The sequence below is a fragment of the Schistocerca gregaria genome, chromosome 2, assembly GCF_023897955.1.
Source record: "Schistocerca gregaria isolate iqSchGreg1 chromosome 2, iqSchGreg1.2, whole genome shotgun sequence".
NCBI classification, from domain to species: Eukaryota; Metazoa; Arthropoda; class Insecta; order Orthoptera; family Acrididae; genus Schistocerca; species Schistocerca gregaria.
This window is the reverse complement of record NC_064921.1, coordinates 633,623,302-633,642,143: the sequence shown is the minus strand read 5'-3', so window position 1 is coordinate 633,642,143 and position 18,842 is coordinate 633,623,302. Positions and strand designations below refer to the sequence as shown.

Here is an 18,842-nt window from a genome sequence, read left to right as displayed (position 1 = left end):
ATCAGTGAAAACAATAATCCATGTATTGCCACTAGCATATGTTGGAAATCGTCCAAGGAGGTTAATCCCAACACACTGGAATGGCGTTTCGGATGGTGGAATTGGTATGAGTTGACCAGGTGGTTTCTGAGGAACTGCTTTTCTCCTCTGGCACTCTCGACAGTGCGACACATAGTGACGAACACTCCTAAATAAACCTAGCCAGAAAAATCTCTTGCGGATTCTATTGTATGTCTTAATAAATCCTAAATTTCCAGCTTCGGTTGTGTCATGGAATTTCTGGAGAACATCTAAGCTCATGTATTTAAGACCCACTGGTAGCCACCTCTTTCCAAATGGATCAAAGTTTTTCTTGCAAAGTAATCCATTAACTATCTTAAATTGTCCTTTCACATCCTCTGACCAATTTAAAGCAAGCATAATTTGAGATATCTTGGCGGTCTTCTTCTGCTCAGCAGAGAGATCCTGGAGTGCTGCAAGACAGTCACTATCTTCATCAAAATCTTGATGGTCTTGCACAGGGTTTCTTGAGAGACAGTCGGCATCTTTGTGGTTTCTTCCGCTTTTCTACACTATGGTAATGTCATACTTTTGAAGACCTAGTGACAACATGGGAAGTCATCCTATTGGATCCTTAAGACCTGTCAGCCAACAAAGTGAATGATGGTTTGTAACAACTGGGATCTGCCTTCCATAGAGATACTGGCAAAATCTGCACATGGCGCAAAGCGCAGCAAGACATTCTCTTTCTGTAGTTGAGTAGTTTCTCTTGGCTTTTATAAGTGTCTTAGAAACATAGGCTGTAATCTTCTCATATCCATCCGAAATTTGCACCAGAACAGCACCGATCCCATACCCACTGGCATCTGTGTGTAGTTCTGTAGGTGCTTTCTCATCATACAGACCAAGTACAGGGTCAATCGTCAGAACTTTTCGCAGCACATCGAAAGAATCTTGTTGAGTACCACCTCAGATAAATTTAGCATTGGCTTTTACAACTCTTTGATAAAACAATGGCAAGAAGAACATAATCTGAGGAAGCTTCTCATATCTCTAATACTTTTAGAAATAGGAAATTCCATTATAGATCTCACCTTTTCTTGGTCTGGCCACACACACCTTCATTTGTCGCAAGGTGTCCAGGTATTTTGATTTCTTTGTCTCCAAAGAGACACTTTCTTGGCTTAAGTTTCAGCCCGCCTTGTTGGAGACACTTAAGAATGGCCCTCAGTCTTCAATGTGTTCATCAAATGTCTTTGAGAACACTATACTGTCATCTAAATAACAAAGACACATCATCCACTTCAAGTATTTTAGAATATTATCCATCATCTGTTCAAAAGTTGCTGGTGCATTACACAAACCAAACGGCATTACCTTAAACTCATAGAGGCCCTCAGGGGTGATGAATACAGTTTCCTCACCATCAGCTTGATCTACTTCGATCTGCCAGTATCCCGAGTACATGTCCATGGTTGAGAAAAACTTAGCCCCTTCAGACAACCTAGTGTATTGTCAATTCGTGGAAGAGGGTAAACATCCTTTTTAGTTATCTTGTCCTATAATAAACACAAAAGCGCCAACTGCCATCTTTCGTCCTGATGAAAACCACTGATGACGAGCATGGGCTCTACAAAGGCTGTATGATGTCATTCTTCAGCATTTTCTCTATGTCGTCGTGAATTATTCGACGTTCTGTTGCTGACACTCGGTATTCTCTCTAGCTTATTGGTTAATGGTCTCCAGTGTTAATCCAGTGCTTCACCGTCGATTTGTCTTATTTGCTCTTCACCTGTAGATTGAAGCATTCAGATAATTCTTGAGGAATGGCGAGTAGCTTGTTCTGTTGTTCCTTAGTGAGATCTGGTGATAGTCGAGCTAGAGGATCTTGTCTCATAGTGGTAGCGCTAATTTCACCCACAGACTCGACATGGGAGATTTCTATGACATTCAGCTGTTCTGCAATTAACAGCTCAGCATTTCCAATGCACATGCATCTTGGAAGGATCTGCGGTTCTCGGTGACAGTTAACTGTCCACAATTCACCGAATATGTTCTTAAACGAGACAACAGAGGCTGGGATAACTAAGTTATTCTTCAGTGGTATGCTTCTCTTACATTCCACTAAAAGATCCATGGGTTGATGCATGGCATGACACATGACAGTTACCTTTCTTGCGCTGATTTCAGGAATGGTCACTTCATCCAGCACACACAGTTTCCACACACTCGGATGTGCATCTTCCTGTCCACAGTATCTCATCTCGTTTAGAATAATCTTCGAGCGACCACAGTCTATAATTGCCTGAGAAGCTTTCAAAAAGTCCCATCCGAGAATGATGTCATGACTACACTTGTGTAAGATGATGAATTCTAAGGGCTGTGTATGGCCACTTATACCCACATGAATGGCACATCTTCCTGTAGGTTTTACATATTTCCCATTGGCCACCTTCAGCAGAGATGTTTCATTGTTGAGAAATACGGTTTTGTGCAACTGGTGACGGTACTTCTCCAAAATGACTGAATATGATGCTCCAGAGTCCACAAGAGCTTGGGCTGGTCAGTCATCCATGAGGATATCGATGTAGTTTCCTATCATTTTTGTAGTGATCAATGGTGGAGGATGTTTCTCTTCGGCGTCCTCACCTCCAAGGAAGGTCACACCCTTTAGTTTTCCAGGTTGCAGCAGGTAGGTGATCAGTTGGAGCTTCTAAAGGGTGATGGAGACCTTGATCGGCGTGTTGGGGAGCGTCCTCTCCAGTGGCTAGCTTGCGGCAATGGTGACCTACGTCATACTGCACCCACATCTTCTTGTTCATCTTTGTCGTCCCAGAGTTGGTGTCAGCTAATATCAGTCTGCTGTCTTCCAGTGTGGGTGTCATCAAATATCCACCACCTTATCGACAATAGTGCACCACATGTCCCGGTCGTCCACAGTGGTTATCCTGGGTCCTCCAGACAATGAAGGATGAGAGATTGGGTTCAATGTCTGTTCCGCTTCCCCCCATATGACCTCTTGAAGCATATTGGTTTTTTGCTTACCGTGCAATCTAAGTGCCTTCTGAACATTCTCTCTCACTATCTAATGAAGAATACTTGTAAAATAAGTTGCTTCCTCCATCACAGACATCAATACGATGTTTGGAAGCTGCTCAAACTTCTTGCATGTAATTCTTTTTTGATGCATTGTCTCGATATACTGGCACTATTTTATGAAGTCGTATGCTGTCGAAATCTTCCTCAGGAGAAGGACTTGATACATGTTCTCAGCGACACCCTTCATGAGATTTGCAACCTTATCTTCCTCCTTCTTTCGAGGGTCCACTATTTTACAGAGCTCCAAGATGTCTTGAATGTAGGATGCTGTAGTTTCTCCTGGGTGCTGTGTCCTGCACTTAAATTTATCTTCAGCCTTGCAATTCTGTCGTTGTGTATCGCCAAAATACTTGTGCAGTTCTGCCTGGAATACTTACCAGCTTGTGAACTTCTCCTTGTTGTTCTCATACCATTGCTTGGCAGTGCCCTCCAAGTAGAAAAATACGTTAGCCAAACAGAAAGTGTCATCCCATTTGGCTACACACTCATATACCTTCAGCCACTTGTTTGGATCTTTGCCATCATCATCAGAGCATCCGGAAGGATGTCTCATGTGGTGGCACACAGTTGCTGTCATCATAATGTCCTCTTCTTCTTCTGTCTCCAATAGATTGTGTTCTGTTGAATATGGCTTGAAGGTTTCTCGCCATGTAAATGGCGGCTCTGTCGTGGCCTGATGGGAGCTACTGTGTCATCGATAAGGGGCACTATCACAAGTTCCAATACCCAGTGTCTACACCAGAATGTCATGTAGAAGAAGGTGTAATTAGATGAATGACAAACACTGACTTCACTTAATGAATGTTTGTTCAGAACTTGCACATACAAGAGCATGGAGCGAACTGCCTCCTGTCAGAACACATACGGTATATATACAGTTACAGAACATTCTAGTACAATGATTCTTGACATTTGTGGATACTTCTGGAATGTACTCGAACTGAATATAGAAATTAAAATTTTACAGTTCAGACGAGTTTTGAACTCACGACACTCCATGCAACAGTCTAGTATCATAACCACTACACCACTGAGTTTTGAACTCACGACACTCCATGCAACAGTCTAGTATCATAACCACTACACCACGGTGATGGTGCTACTCAGCTTCTTCTGCGACAATTTGATATTAGAATAGCAAAAGGCGTACAAAACATTACTGGAATAGTGAGATTCACCACAACGATAAATGAACTGAGAGCAAGAAAGAAAGGTTGATTTGAAACTTAGATGATTCTGTAAAACACATGGAATCAGTATATGGAGGAAGGGAAGGGGTCAAGTCATAAACCCAAATCCTTATTTTGAAATTGACCAGCTTTTTAAATTGAAAAGTTCTCCAGTTTAAATACCTTGGATTTCGTTTCAACAGTAAAAATATCATAACAATAGATTTAAATGAAAGAATAGCCTCAGGGTCAAGATGTGTGTATTCACTAAGCAACCCACACAAAAGTAAAGCTTTGTCAATCACCACAAAGATATACAACACTATCGTCTGCCCCATAGTACTGTATGGTTCAGAAAGCTGGATGCTTACAAAGAATGAAAGAGAAAAACTGAATGGATCGAAAGAAAAGTAGTGTGAAAAATCTGGGGTCCTGTGTTGGAGAATGGTGTATGGAAAATTCGAAAGCAGCCCACTATCATCCAGAAATTAAAAAGCAGGAGACTGCAATGGACTGGACATGTGGCTCAAATGGAAAACAACAGAATCACCAAGAAAGCATTTGAAGGAACTCTCCAGGCAACAAGACCATTGGGCCGACCCTGTGCAAGGTGGAAAGATGACATAGAGAAGGACATTAGGAATTTCCGCAGGGTGGCGAGAGGTTGTGAGAGATAGAAGGTGGTGGAAGCAGATCGGGGGGGGGGGGGGGGGGGAGAGAGAGAGAGAGAGAGAGAGCACTTGAGATGATACAAATATGTTACAGAATCAGAATGAATTGTTTTAGATTCTGGCTTACTCCTGTTTCATGTGTGTAATAATCTAATGTGTGAGTTACATTAAGAAAACAGGATTAGCATCCATTTGTGTTCATTTCATTACTATGACAACATATTTTCAGGATGTCGTGTTGATATTGGAGACAAAGAGAACCGCACTCCTTTACATCTGGCAGCTTCCCGTGGGCACAGTGCTGTAGCAGTCCACCTGCTTGACTCAGGGGCAGAAGTTAATCGCAAAACTAGTGACAGGACATCAGCATTGCACATTGCAGCTTCAAGAGGCTTTACGAACTTTGTACGTGTTTTACTGGAGCATGGAGCAAATGTTGATGCACTTGATGCATCAGATCGCACACCACTTATGTTAGCAGTGTTACGTCGCCGTGATCAAGTTGTGCGTGTCCTAGTTGAACATGGTTCTAAAGTCAACATTGAAGAAATTCATGGTAAGTATGTCATTAAATTTCTATTCTTTTGAAAGAGTGTTAAATCTAGTGGATTGAATTGATATTGTTGGTTATCAGAAAATATTCATAATCATTGATTTCTATTAACTAGCCCACTGATCATGCAGTTTTTCTGGCCATAATTAATTTGCAGTTTTTTCATAATGTTGGTCTAGTGAATTATTGAAACTCCCTTGTTATCAAGTGGTGCAGATTTTACTTGTCTGTGTCTGCAAGAGTTCCATTCCTTTCAATATTTTTTAGAGGAAGTACATAAGATTACTTAACTCTCATACATGGTCACAGACTGTTCTAAAATGTAGTTTATATTCATCATTACCAACAAATCCTGATAATTAATTTCAGTGTATATTTTGTAAGCAGGTTCATGTATCCCTACATGTTCATCTTCTAATGAATGACAGCAGAATGGCCATGGAAAATAGTCATATAAATGTAACCAATCTTTTCCCCACAGTTTCAGTCACATATGTGTTGGGCAGATACATTGCACACACCTCCTCCTCAACCCCTCTGTGTCCACCTCATCCTCCCTCCTCTGTCTGTGTGTCTCCTCCTCCCCACTCTATCTCTCTCTTCATGCCCTCCTCCTCCTCCTCTCTCTCTCTCTCTCTCTCTCTCTATCTATCTATCTATCTCCATCTCCTCCACCCCCCCCCCCCCCCATATCATCATTCCCCTTCCCTCTGACCGTATTGTTTTTCCCCTCTCTCTTTTCATCTCTATCTACTCATCTTCCTTTACCACCTATCCACCACTACTCGACATTTTCCACCTGTTTTATCCATCTCCCCTTCCCCGTGTCTCTCTGTCCATTCACTCCTACCCGTTGTTCTGTGCATTCCATTTTTAATCCATATCAACCTGTCGCCCGCATTACTCATCATTGCATGTAGCCAATGCAATACATTTCATTAAAGTAGGTCAATACTATTCCCTCATCATGCCTGTCATGCAGGGAAGGTACTTTCCTGGGTCAGAAAAACCTTTTCTTGACCCAGACATCTAGGCTGCCCTGCAAAGTGGGTTGATTTGGCAGGCTGATGATGTTCATACACAACATGCCTTTCGTGAAGGGTCGCCTATATGCCAGAGCCTGGGAAAAGCATGCTTTCGCCCATATCTTCACTGGTATTGGAGCTAGGAGGTTATAAACCCCACGATGCTGATACTCATACTCTGTGCCAGATTTGGTCCAGGGGTTTGGGAGGAAATTCTGGACACACACACACACACACACACACACACACACACACACACACACACACACACACACACACACACACACACACTTACTCTGCTTTATATGTGTAACACATTTCTGTTAATAGTGGACAAAGAGAGGGGTGATAAAGATTGTCAAATATTCAAATATGGATTCTTACACCCCAGAGAGCAAATATCACTATTATACCAAATTATGAAAATTTCCATAATGGGAGGGGGGGGGGGGCAGGGAGACTTTATTTACTATCAGTAAACCACCTATTCTTCAAAGACTCGAACCCCCCCCCCTCCCATTATGGAAATTTTCATAATTTGGTATAATAGTGATATTTGCTCTCTGGGGTGTAAGAATCCATATTTGAATATTTGACAATCTTTATCACCCCTCTCTTTGTCCACTATTAACAGAAATGTGTTACACATATAAAGCAGAGTAAAACAGCTTCAAACATCTGATTGCTCACAAATGTGTTGAAGTATTAGGTTTTTGACATTAGGTGTGTAAGTGAGGATAAATTCGGGAAAGATTTGAAATTACAATTAAAAGTTTGTTGGAAGTCACTAAAGTGCTCTTATTATGAAACACAGGATAAATATAGTGTTGGTAATTTGCACACTCTGCATTAAGCAAAAGCTAGTTTTTCATGCATTTTTATGATTATGATGTCATATTTCCAGAACTATGTGTTGTACAACAATGTGATTTTTTAAGTCCATTCAGTGATATTTGTAGATAGTGTTTGTGAAATGAGTTGTCAATAGAGTTAGTAGTAAAGAAGTAATAAAAAAAATTCACGCCAGATTTTGAAGTTTCTCCGCGCTTTATTTTAAGCTGAAGCTAGTTTTTCATACATCAAAATGTCTGTGACGTTATATTTCCTAAACTGTATTGTATAGTGGTATAATTTTGCAGGTATATTCAGTGGTACATTTGGATACTGCCTGCAAAAATGTGTTTCGGGTAGAGATGCTAGTAAAGAAGTAATAAACAAAAACATCATGTCTGGTGCTAAATTTTTATTGCACAAACAGTAAAAATGTAGTAAGTGATAAACTTTTTTCCTTTCATCATTTTGTGAGAGTGTCAGCAAGCAAAAGTTTCATAAAGGTTTGAAATTATGTTTAAAATTCGTTCAGAGTTGCTAAGTGCTCTCATTCTCAAAAACTGGATGAATAAAAGTCGTGTATTTGTACGCTGTGAGCTATGCTAACTCAAGACACACACAGTTTCTAACTGTAATACTTGTCTTATTGTGTTAAACTTTTAACATACGATTATGCCTCATAATCAGCAGATTGTGACAGCATTTTAAATTCTTAAATTTGGCCAATAATCACACAAAATATTGAAAATCAAATTTTTGTTGCACCTGTAAGCTGTTAGATAGGAAATCTGCAACTGGTTTGGAGTTCCAAGATAGTCCCTTAGTAAATCACTCTGGTTTCACTCACTTCATTAAACATTAATGCTAAATAATATTTTTTTTATTTTCTTTAATATTTTCTTTCATTTGACTTTTTTCTTTTGTGAACATGAAATGGTATGGCTAGGAATATCACCAGATACAGGATTATTTATCATTTTTTACATATGCATTCAAAGCTGATATAATCACAATTACATGACAGAAAGCAAATAAGATGGGCTTACATAATAACTTCAGTATGTTAAATACATCAGTGAATTACACAGTGATTGTTTTAAATATGTATACAGAATTAATTACAGCTGCTGTCTATTTGTCTACTTGTGAGATCAAATCTATCTTTCACAGTGGTCTGAAAGCTCCTTTATGCTGCTCCACCATTTAGTAAAGTGTTACGGAAATCAGGTAAAAGCATGAAAGGATCCTTCAAACTCAAGAAACATTCCACCATTTTACATACATTACCATTTATTACAGTATTTTGTAATGAGTAAATTCCAGTGTTCATACGCTCCTGGAAATGGAAAAAAGAACACATAGACACCGGTGTGTCAGACCCACCATACTTGCTCCGGACACTGCGAGAGGGCTGTACAAGCAACGATCACACGCACGGCACAGCGGACACACCAGGAACCGCGGTGTTGGCCGTCGAATGGCGTTAGCTGCGCAGCATTTGTGCACCGCCGCCGTCAGTGTAAGCCAGTTTGCCGTGGCATACGGAGCTCCATCGCAGTCTTTACTGGTAGCATGCCGCGACAGCGTGGACGTGAACCGTATGTGCAGTTGACGGACTTTGAGTGAGGGCGTATAGTGGGCATGCGGGAGGCCGGGTGGACGTACCGCCGAATTGCTCAACACGTGGGGCGTGAGGTCTCCACAGTACATCGATGTTGTCGCCAGTGGTCGGCGGAAGGTGCACGTGCCCGTCGACCTGGGACCGGACCGCAGCGACGCACGGATGCACGCCAAGACCGTAGGATCCTACATAGTGCCGTAGGGGACCGCACCGCCACTTCCCAGGAAATTAGGGACACTGTTGCTCCTGGGGTATCGGCGAGGACCATTCGCAACCCTCTCCATGAAGCTGGGATACGGTCCCGCACACCGTTAGGCCGTCTTCCGCTCACACCCCAACATCGTGCAGCCCGCCTCCAGTGGTGTCGCAACAGGCGTGAATGGAGGGACGAATGGAGACGTGTCGTCTTCAGCGATGAGAGTCGCTTCTGCCTTGGTGCCAATGATGGTCGTATGCGTGTTTGGCGCTGTGCCGTTGAGCGCCACAATCAGGACTGCATACGACCGAGGCACACAGGGCCAACACCCAGCATCATGGTGTGGGGAGCGATCTCCTACGCTGGCCGTACACCTCTGGTGATCGTCGAGGGCACACTGAATAGTGCACGGTACATCCAAACCATCATCGAACCCATCGTTCTACCATTCCTAGACCGGCAAGGGAACTTGCTGTTCCAACAGGACAATGAACGTCCGCATGTATCCCGTGCCACCCAACATGCTCTAGAAGGTGTAAGTCAACTACCCTGGCCAGCAAGATCTCCGGATCTGTCTCCCATTGAGCATGTTTGGGACTGGATGAAGCGTCGTCTCACGCGGTCTGCACGTCCAGCACGAACGCTGGTCCAACTGAGGCGCCAGGTGGAAATGGCATGGCAAGCCGTTCCACAGGACTACATCCAGCATCTCTACGATCGTCTCCATGGGAGAATAGCAGCCTGCATTGCTGCAAAAGATGGATATACACTGTACTAGTGCCGACATTGTGCATGCTCTGTTGCCTGTGTCTATGTGCCTGTGGTTCTGTCAGTGTGATCATGTGATGTATCTGGCCCCAGGAATGTGTCAATAAAGTTTCCCCTTCCTGGGACAATGAATTCACGGTGTTCTTATTTCAATTTCCAGGAGTGTATATGAAGTTTGTACAGAGTGATGATTTTTGTTTGGTTTGAGACAATTTTTTTAATTATTCAGACAGTGGTGAAGTTTCACTCAGAATGTACACTCCTGGTCATTAAAATTGCTACACCAAGAAGAAATGCAAATGATAAACAGGTATTCATTGGACAAATATATTATACTAGAAATGACATGTGATTACATTTTCTCACAATTTGGGTGCATAGATCCTGAGAAATCAGTACCCAGAACAACCACCTCTGGCCGTAATAACGGCCTTGGTATGCCTTAGCATTGAGTCAAACAGAGCTTGGATGGCGTGTACAGGTACAGCTGCCCATGCAGCTTCAACACGATACCACAGTTCATCAAGAGTAGTGACTGCTGTATTGTGATGAGCCAGTTGCTCGGCCACCATTGACCAAACGTTTTCAGTTGGTGAGAGATCTGGAGACTGTGCTGGCCTGGGCAGCAGTCGAACATTTTCTGTATCCAGAAAGGCCCGTACAGGACCTGCAACATGCAGTCGTGCATTATCCTCCTGAAATGTAGGGTTTTGCAGGGATCGAATGAAGGGTAGAGCCACGGGTCGTAACACAACTGAAATGTAACATCCACTGTTCAAAGTGCAGTCAATGTGAACAAGAGGTGACCGAGACGTGTAACCAATGGCACCCCATACCATCACGCCGGGTGATATGCCAGTATGGCGATGACGAATACACGCTTCCAATGTGCGTTCACCACGATGTCGCCAAACACGGATGCGACCATCATGATACTGTAAACGGAACCTAGATTCATCTGAAAAAATGACGTTTTGCCATTTGTGCACCCAGATTCGTCATTGAGTACACCATCGCAGGTGCTCCTGTCTGTGATGCAGCGACAAGAGTAACCGCAGCCATGGTCTCCAAGCTGATAGTCCATGCTGCTGCAAATGTCATCGAACTGTTCGTGCAGATGGTTGTTGTCTTGCAAACATCCCCATCTGTTGACTTAGGGATCAAGACGTGGCGGCACGATCTGTTGCAGCCATGCAGTCATCTCGACTGCTAGTGATACGAGGCCATTGGGATCCAGCACGGTGTTCCGTATTACCCTCCTGAACCCACCAATTCAATTTTCTGCTAACAGTCATTGGATCTTGACCAGTGCAAACAGCAGTGTCGCGACACAATAAACCGCAGTCATGATAGGCTACAATCCGATCTTTATCAAAGTTGGAAACATGGTGATACGTATGCTTTTCTCCTCTTTTCATGAGGCATCACAACAACGTTCACCAGGCAACACCGGTCAACGGCTGTTTGTGTATAAGAAATTCGTTGGAAACTTTCCTCATGTCAGCACCTCTTACCAATATGAGGGTTCAAGATGAAACAACCCACTACAAATCACTCCACACTATTAACAACTTATACAATTTATTTAATCTATAGCAATGTTAAAACCTTTGTAATAAAAGAACTTTATGAAGAGAAACCATCCCATTGATTTTATAATTCCTTGTTTTCCAAGCAACAAAAATTGAAATTAACTATGAAACACATTCAAACATGTCAGCATGTTGTAGGTGTCGCCACTGCCGCCAACCTTGTGTGAATGCTCTGGGAAGCTAATCATTTGCATATCACAGCATCTTCTTCCTGTCAGTTACATTTTGCATCTGTAGCACATCATCTTCATAGTGTAGCAATTTTAATGGTCGGTAGTGTAGTTTTTGAGTGTGTTTCATAGTTAATTTCAATTTTTGTTGCTTGGAAAACAAGGAATTATAAAATCAGTGGGAGGGTTTCTTTTCATAAAAGTTCTTTTATTACAAAGGTTTTAACATTGATATAGATTAACATAAGTTGTTAGTAGAGTGGAGTGATGTGTAGTGGGTTGTTTCATCTTGAACCCTCACGTTGATAAGAGGTGCAGCTTAAAGAATCGACAACCAGCAACCCAGGTGGCAGGAACATATGAAACAATTGTGCAACATATGTAAAAATACATGCAACAGCAGTAGTTTTCTGGTGGGAAAACAGGATAACAAACAAAATTAATCTGTTAGGAGGCACAGGTGTGCATTTTTATGAAACATATCATATCCTAACCTAACATAACTGGAATTGTGTGCTCCACCAACCCAGTCACCTCTCAGTGCTGAAAGACTGCACCTGCCCCCTTGATGGTGGGTGGCACTTCCCTCCGTGTTCCTCCTGTATCCTCTGCTTCAGGAGCAACATCCCCCCCAACCACCAGGAATGTCTGTCCCCACTTCTAAGCCAGAGAAGTGTACAACTTCTTCAGCTCCTCACGCTAGGATGGGGTCCCTTGGGTCACTCCCTTCCCATGTTTCTGCTAGTGGGAAAGATGACATCTGCCAGTGGCTGAAGAGCTCAAAAGCAGCTGGTTGTAGGGCTTCACACTCACCCTCAGTCCCGGAGACTGCATCCGTGAAGTCCTTCCAGCCAGGGAAATCCAAGGAGCAGGAAGAGAAATCCAAAAAGAAGATCCCCAAGACCAAGGGAATTGCAGTGGCACCCACACCACTGGTACCTACAAGCTCTGCCTGCGTCTGCGGGTGATGTGGAGATTCTGGCATCTGCTGAGGACCTAGATCTCGCCGGACCCTCAGACACAATGGATATAGCCTGCTCAGGCAACAAGTCAGTTGCAGCAGGTGACCATGAGGCATAACCTGCCTCATTGAATGTTCCTTTCCTTCCCAATCTGACGATGATGTCATCCTCCAGTGGAACTGTGGCAGTTTTTTCCACCGCCTGACTGAGCTATGGCAGCTGTTAAGCTTTACACTTGCTTTTTGCATTGCCCTTCAGGAAACCTGATTCCTGGCAATGCAGACCCCAGTGCTCCACAACTATAAGGGATATTACACGAACCACGGCGACTATAATCGAGTGTCAGGTGGAGTTTGCGTTTATGTCCTGAACTCAGTCTGTAGTGAAACTGTGCCCCTACAAACCCCTCTTGAAGCTGTGGCTGTCACAATAAGGACAGCGCAGGAAATAAGTGTCTGCAATTTATAGCTTCCTCCAGATGAATGTATTAGCTGCACTAATTGATCTACTCTCTAAACCGTTCCTACTTTTGGGAGATTTTATCGCCCATAACCCCATGTGGGGTGGCACTGTGCTTACTGACCAAGGCAGAGATGTCAAAACTTTACTGTCTCAGTTCGACCTCTGCCTCTTAAACACTGGGACGTCACACATTTCAGTGTGGCTCATGGTAGTTACTCAGCCATTGATTTATCAATTTGCAGCCCAGGACTTCTCCCATCTATCCACTGGAGAGAAAATGACGACCTGTGTGGTAGTGACCACTTCCCCATCTGCCTGTCACTGTCCCGGCATCAGGGCCACAGACGCCTGCCTAGATGGGCTTTAAACAAGGTGGACTGGGAATCTTTCACCTCTGCTGTCACTGTTGAATCTCCCCCACATGGTAACATTGATGTGATGGTTGAGCAGGTGACAACAACAATTGTTTCTGCGGCAGAAAACACGATACCTCGCCCTTTAGGGTGCCCGAAGCATAAGGCAGCCCCTTGGTGGTCACCGGAAGTTGCTAAAGCATTCGCTACCTTATCAAACAACAGAAGCAGGAGTGTTGGGAGAGATATGTCTCGACCATTGGGTGCCATACGTCACCTTCCCCAGTCCGGGCAAAGATCAAACGTGTTTTCAGGTACCAGACCCAAACAGGTGTTCCCGGTGTTAACATAAATGGTGTGTTATCTACTAACACAAATGCAATTACTGAACACTATGCTCGAGCCTCTGCATCAGAGAATTACCCCCCTCCCCAGCCTTTCACACTCTCAAGCAGCAGCTGGAAGGGGAAGTCCTTTAATTCACTACACACCTCAGTGAGTCCTATAACGCCCCTTTTACAGAGTGGGAGCTCCTCAGTGCCCTTGCACGTTGCCTCAACACAGCTCCTGGGCCAGTTCGGATCCACAGTCAGATGATTAAACATCTCTCATCTGACTACAAGCAACATCTCCACATCTTCAACCAGATCTGGTGTGATGGTGTCTTCCTATCGCAATGGTGAGAGCACCATTATTCCAGTGCTCAAACCCAGTAAAAACCCGCTTGATGTGGATAGCTATCAGCCCCACCAATATTCTTTGTAAGCTGCTGGAATGTATGGTGCATCAGCAGTTGGGTTGGGTCCTGGAGTCATGAGGCATACTGGCTCCATGCCAGGGCAGCTTCTGCCAGAGTCACTCTACCACTGACAATCTTGTGTCCCTTGAATCTGCCATCTGAACAGCCTTTTCCAGATGGCAACACCTGGTTGCCCTCTTTTTTTTTTTTTTTTGATTTACGAAAAGTGTATGCCATGATCTGGCGACATCATATCTTTGCCACATTATACGAGTGAGGTCTCCGAGGCCCGCTCCTGTTATTTATCCAAAATTCCTGACACTTCATACTTTCCGTGTCCAAGTTAGGTGCCTCCCATAGTTCCCTCCATATCCAGGAGAATAGGGTCCCACAGGACTCTGTATTAAGTGCATCTCTATTTTTACTGGCCATTAATGGTCTAGCAGCAGCTGTAGGGCTGTCCGTCTCACCTTCTCTGTATTCAGACTACTTCTGCATTTTGTACTGCTCCATCAGTACTGGTGTTATTGAGTGGCTCCTACGGGGAGCCATCCACAAGTTGCAGTCATGGGCTCTAGCCACAGTTTCCAGTTTTCGGCCTCAAAGTCATGTGTTACGCACTTCTGTCGGCATCGTACCGGACCAGAACTTTACCGTAATGATGATCCACTCACTGTAGTGGAGGAATATTGATTCTTAGGACTGCGTTTTGATGCCTGATTAACTTGGCTTCCTCACCTTCGTCAGCTTAAGCAGAAGTGCTGGCAGCAGCTCAGTGCCCTCCACTGTCAGAGAAACACCAAGTGGGGTGCAGATCACTCTACGCTGCTGCAGCTCTACAGAACCCTTGTTCAATCTCGCCTTGCCGATGGGAGTCTTGTTTATGGTTCAGCGGCACCCTCAGCAGTGTGTTTACTCGACCCAGTGCACCACTGTGGCATTCGCCTAGCAACAGGAGCTTTTAGGATGAGTCTGGTGACCAGTGTCCTGGTGGAGGCCGGAGTCCCTCCATTGTAGGTAAGGCATGCACAACTGCTGGCCAGTTACGTTGCCCACGTTTGTAGTTCTCCTGTGCATCCAAATTACCGTCTTCTTTTCCCACCCTTGGTGGTTCATCTCCCACATCAGCATCCCAGGTCAGGGCTTCCAATTGCAGTTCGTGTCTGGTCCTTTCTTTCCGAACTGGAGTACTTGCCTTTACCACTTATACTTGAGGTCCATTCACGCACACCCCCATGATGTACACCTAGGCTATGGCTTGCCTGGATCTTTCACTTGGCCCTAAGGACTCAGTTAACCCTGCGGCTCTCCGCTGCCACTTCCTCTCGATTCTTCACATGTACCGAGGCCATGAGGAGGCTTACACCGACAGCTCGTTGGCTGATTGTCACATCGACTTCACGTATGTCCATGGAAGACATATTGAATAGCATTCCTTGCCCGATGGCTGCAGTGCTTTCACTGCCGAGCTGATGGCTATATCCTTTGCTCTTGAGCAGCCTACAAGCTGTCGACCAGTGCTACCCTACTGTCAGAAATGGACGACCACCACCTAGAATTCCTTTGCAGGTTACGGGAACATGTAAACTACATCAAACCTACAGAGGCGTCCAGGCATGGTTGTCCAACAAATTTTGTGTTCAACAATCTCGACAACTGTTTGTGTGCCATGTTATGTTCTGACTGCGTCAAGCCACCACTGCAGCCACCCTCTATTGGACACCAATGCATCCTGTATGCACGCATGCACATGTGTGTGCGTGTGCACACACACACACACACACACACACACACACACACACACACACACAATGATCATCGTAGTGAATGGAAAACAGGCCACCATGTCTCTTAGCAGAGTGAAGCCCACTTACATTTTAAAGGAGGCACCATCCACCTTGTTCTCAAGAGATGCATGTCAGGCAGATGGAACACCCTGGCTTCCAACCTCACTGCCACAAGAAGTTGGTGCAGAACCTGCACACACTGTGGGCTACATGTTCTGGCCTATTTCAAGAAAGACATTCCATGTTTCGCTTTCGCCATGGGGGCTTCTGTAGCAACCACTACACACATCGGCTGCTGTGATTGCGTGCATTACCTCCGTTCCCACCATCCAGAGGTGCAGCTCTGGTGTGAATTCGAGTGAATGTGCAGTGACAACATTCCCACCCAAGTAGCAGACTGCAATATGAGCTGCCAGATCATTCTGCTACATCCCATTCAAGCATTTTTCGTATTTATTTGTTTATGGCAGGTCTTTTTGACCATGGAATGAAGTAGTGGAATATTTTTATGTGGCACCACATATATATCTGAAAAATTATGTAAAATTTTTAACAGTTCAGGGTGTTGGCTTTCCGTTGAAGAACTTGGCTCTGTAAGTTCAAATACTATGTGCTTCCTTGTGTAGTGAACGACCATAATTTTAGATCACTGTCTTTTTATTCTGTGGGTCTCACTTTAATCCATTGGAAATAATTACATGGACATCATCAGTTTCCCATAAATTCATGGAAATGTGAATGCCGTCAACCACAAAATAGCATTTTACGTCTTTTTCTCTAAGGAATTCTCTAAGAAATTCTATGCCTAAAACATAGTCCACCACAAAATAATTTATAACTAGTAATGTCCATCCTATCACTACATTATCTAGTGTAATATCAATGCAGATCTGTACTTCCACAATTTTATATTCTAACAACTCCCAGAATCCTATGGTTGCTGAAGAGTAACATTGGTACTCATACTCGTTCACAAATACATTTATATAAATCTGTGGACACCACATCCACATTTACAGCAGAGCCTTTTTATAATATTATTGTAACTGGCATGTTTGCTACTCACATATTGATTGAAGTTTGCGAAAAGTTAGTATGATCGGTACTGCAGTTGTATTGGAGCTTAATTCCGGCATAATACCCATACTGTTCTTGTAATACAGAAGGTTACCTTGTGTTACAGCCCCTACTCCATTCCACAACTGTCATTTCAGTGCTAGATTATTATTGCCAACTTGACTTATTACTACTGGTGGCTGATCCGTGCAACCTTGATATTTTGTGTCATGGTGACTGTTTTGCCAGTGGGTATTGGTATATAATCATGGTTATATCTATGTTCCAGGCACCTTTGTTTGTTGAGATTGGTGTTATGGTGCTTGTTGTTGTTGCTGTTTTTATTGTTTTATTGAATTTATTGAACTTTAACTAACGCCATACAGCCAGTTCATGCTTACATAAAACATATGGATATTGACAGAAAATGTGTGTTAAAGTACTTATTTTGTATGAATGTGCACATGTTCTAGACAGAAAATACAAGGTTATAGATAGACCTATTCTGTATAATCATTGTAAAATCAAATGTCATAAAACAGTTTTGTGCGGTCCATTGTCAGTGATATGCTGATCTTAGATGTGGATACCTTCAGTAAAACTGAATCTGTACATTGCCTGATCTTGTGTTGCTAACAAACCAGTCATGCAGATTAGCAATGGATGACCAGGTTTCACAAGTTCTTGTGAAAGGACTATAGTCAGGGGCACCAAGAGAAGAGGTGATCTACATCCTCTTCTTCTTCAAAAGACTAGAAGAATGTCTCTACAATGTTCAGCCTGTGAAGTTGTCTGCAGAAACACCCATAGTTAAATTTGAGTGTGGCTATTAAGGAGGAAGAGTGCCTAGGAATTGAATTTGTTTGATATGTTGTGGAACAGCAGACAAGCAGGTGAATTGTTTCGCACTTCTAGCCTTTGTATTGGTCCTTCCATTTCCATTCCCAGTCTTCTACTATGTGTCTATGTATGACATATCGGTAACCCATTATTGAGATGGCAGTCCAGGTGCTGTGTCCTGCCACAGCAAATTTTTTGGCCAAGTCCACAGCTCATGGACTAGTGGCTAGCATTGCTACCTCTGGATCACGGGGTCCCCAGTTTGATTCCTGGCTGGGTTGGGGATTTTCTCTGCCTGAGGACTGGGTGTTTATGTTGTCCTCATTATTTCATCATCATCATCATCATCATCATCCTTATCATTTGTGACAATGGTTAGATTGGACTGTGAAAAAAATTAGACCATGAAAAAATTGAGACTTTGTCTGGGTGCTGATGACTGTGCAATTGCCGGCCGCGGTGGTCTTGCGGTTCTAGGCGCTGCAGTCCGGAACCGCGGGACTGCGACAGTCGCAGGTTCGAATCCTGCCTCGGGCATGGATGTGTGTGATGTCCTTAGGTTAGCTAGGTTTAAGTAGTTCTAAGTTCTAGGGGACTGATGACCTAATATGTTAAATCCCATAGTGCTCAGAGCCATTTGAACCATTTTTTTTGACTGTGCAATTAAGCTTCCCACAAACCAATCATCATCATCATCATTATCATCATCACATCATTGTCATCATCATAATCTTTTTGACTATGTGGTTGACAGTTCCATTGCTAGTAATACCACAGAGGGATTTCACCTAAGCAAAATTAACAGAATGGCTCTCTTGCTGCATCGGTTCCGATACTTCAGTAATCCTGTATACAATTGGTTTGTCATTCAAACAGATGCTATAATTTATAAGTACTGTTAGAGCAGGTAAAGAGTAAGCAAGCAGGAAATAAAGAGATACTGTCATC

At 43.5% G+C, this 18,842-nt stretch overlaps 1 protein-coding gene across 5 annotated transcripts in view; it reads left to right on the top strand.

Annotated features, from left to right (window-relative positions):
- Positions 1-18,842, top strand: part of LOC126334655 (ankyrin-1-like) — a 192,591-nt gene that overhangs the window by 89,516 nt on the left and 84,233 nt on the right. For all 5 annotated transcript variants that reach the window (XM_049997103.1, XM_049997100.1, XM_049997104.1 and 2 more), the window contains one exon: positions 5,169-5,495. In XM_049997103.1, the coding sequence (XP_049853060.1) occupies positions 5,169-5,495 (327 nt within the window). The remainder of the gene's footprint in view (positions 1-5,168; positions 5,496-18,842) is intronic.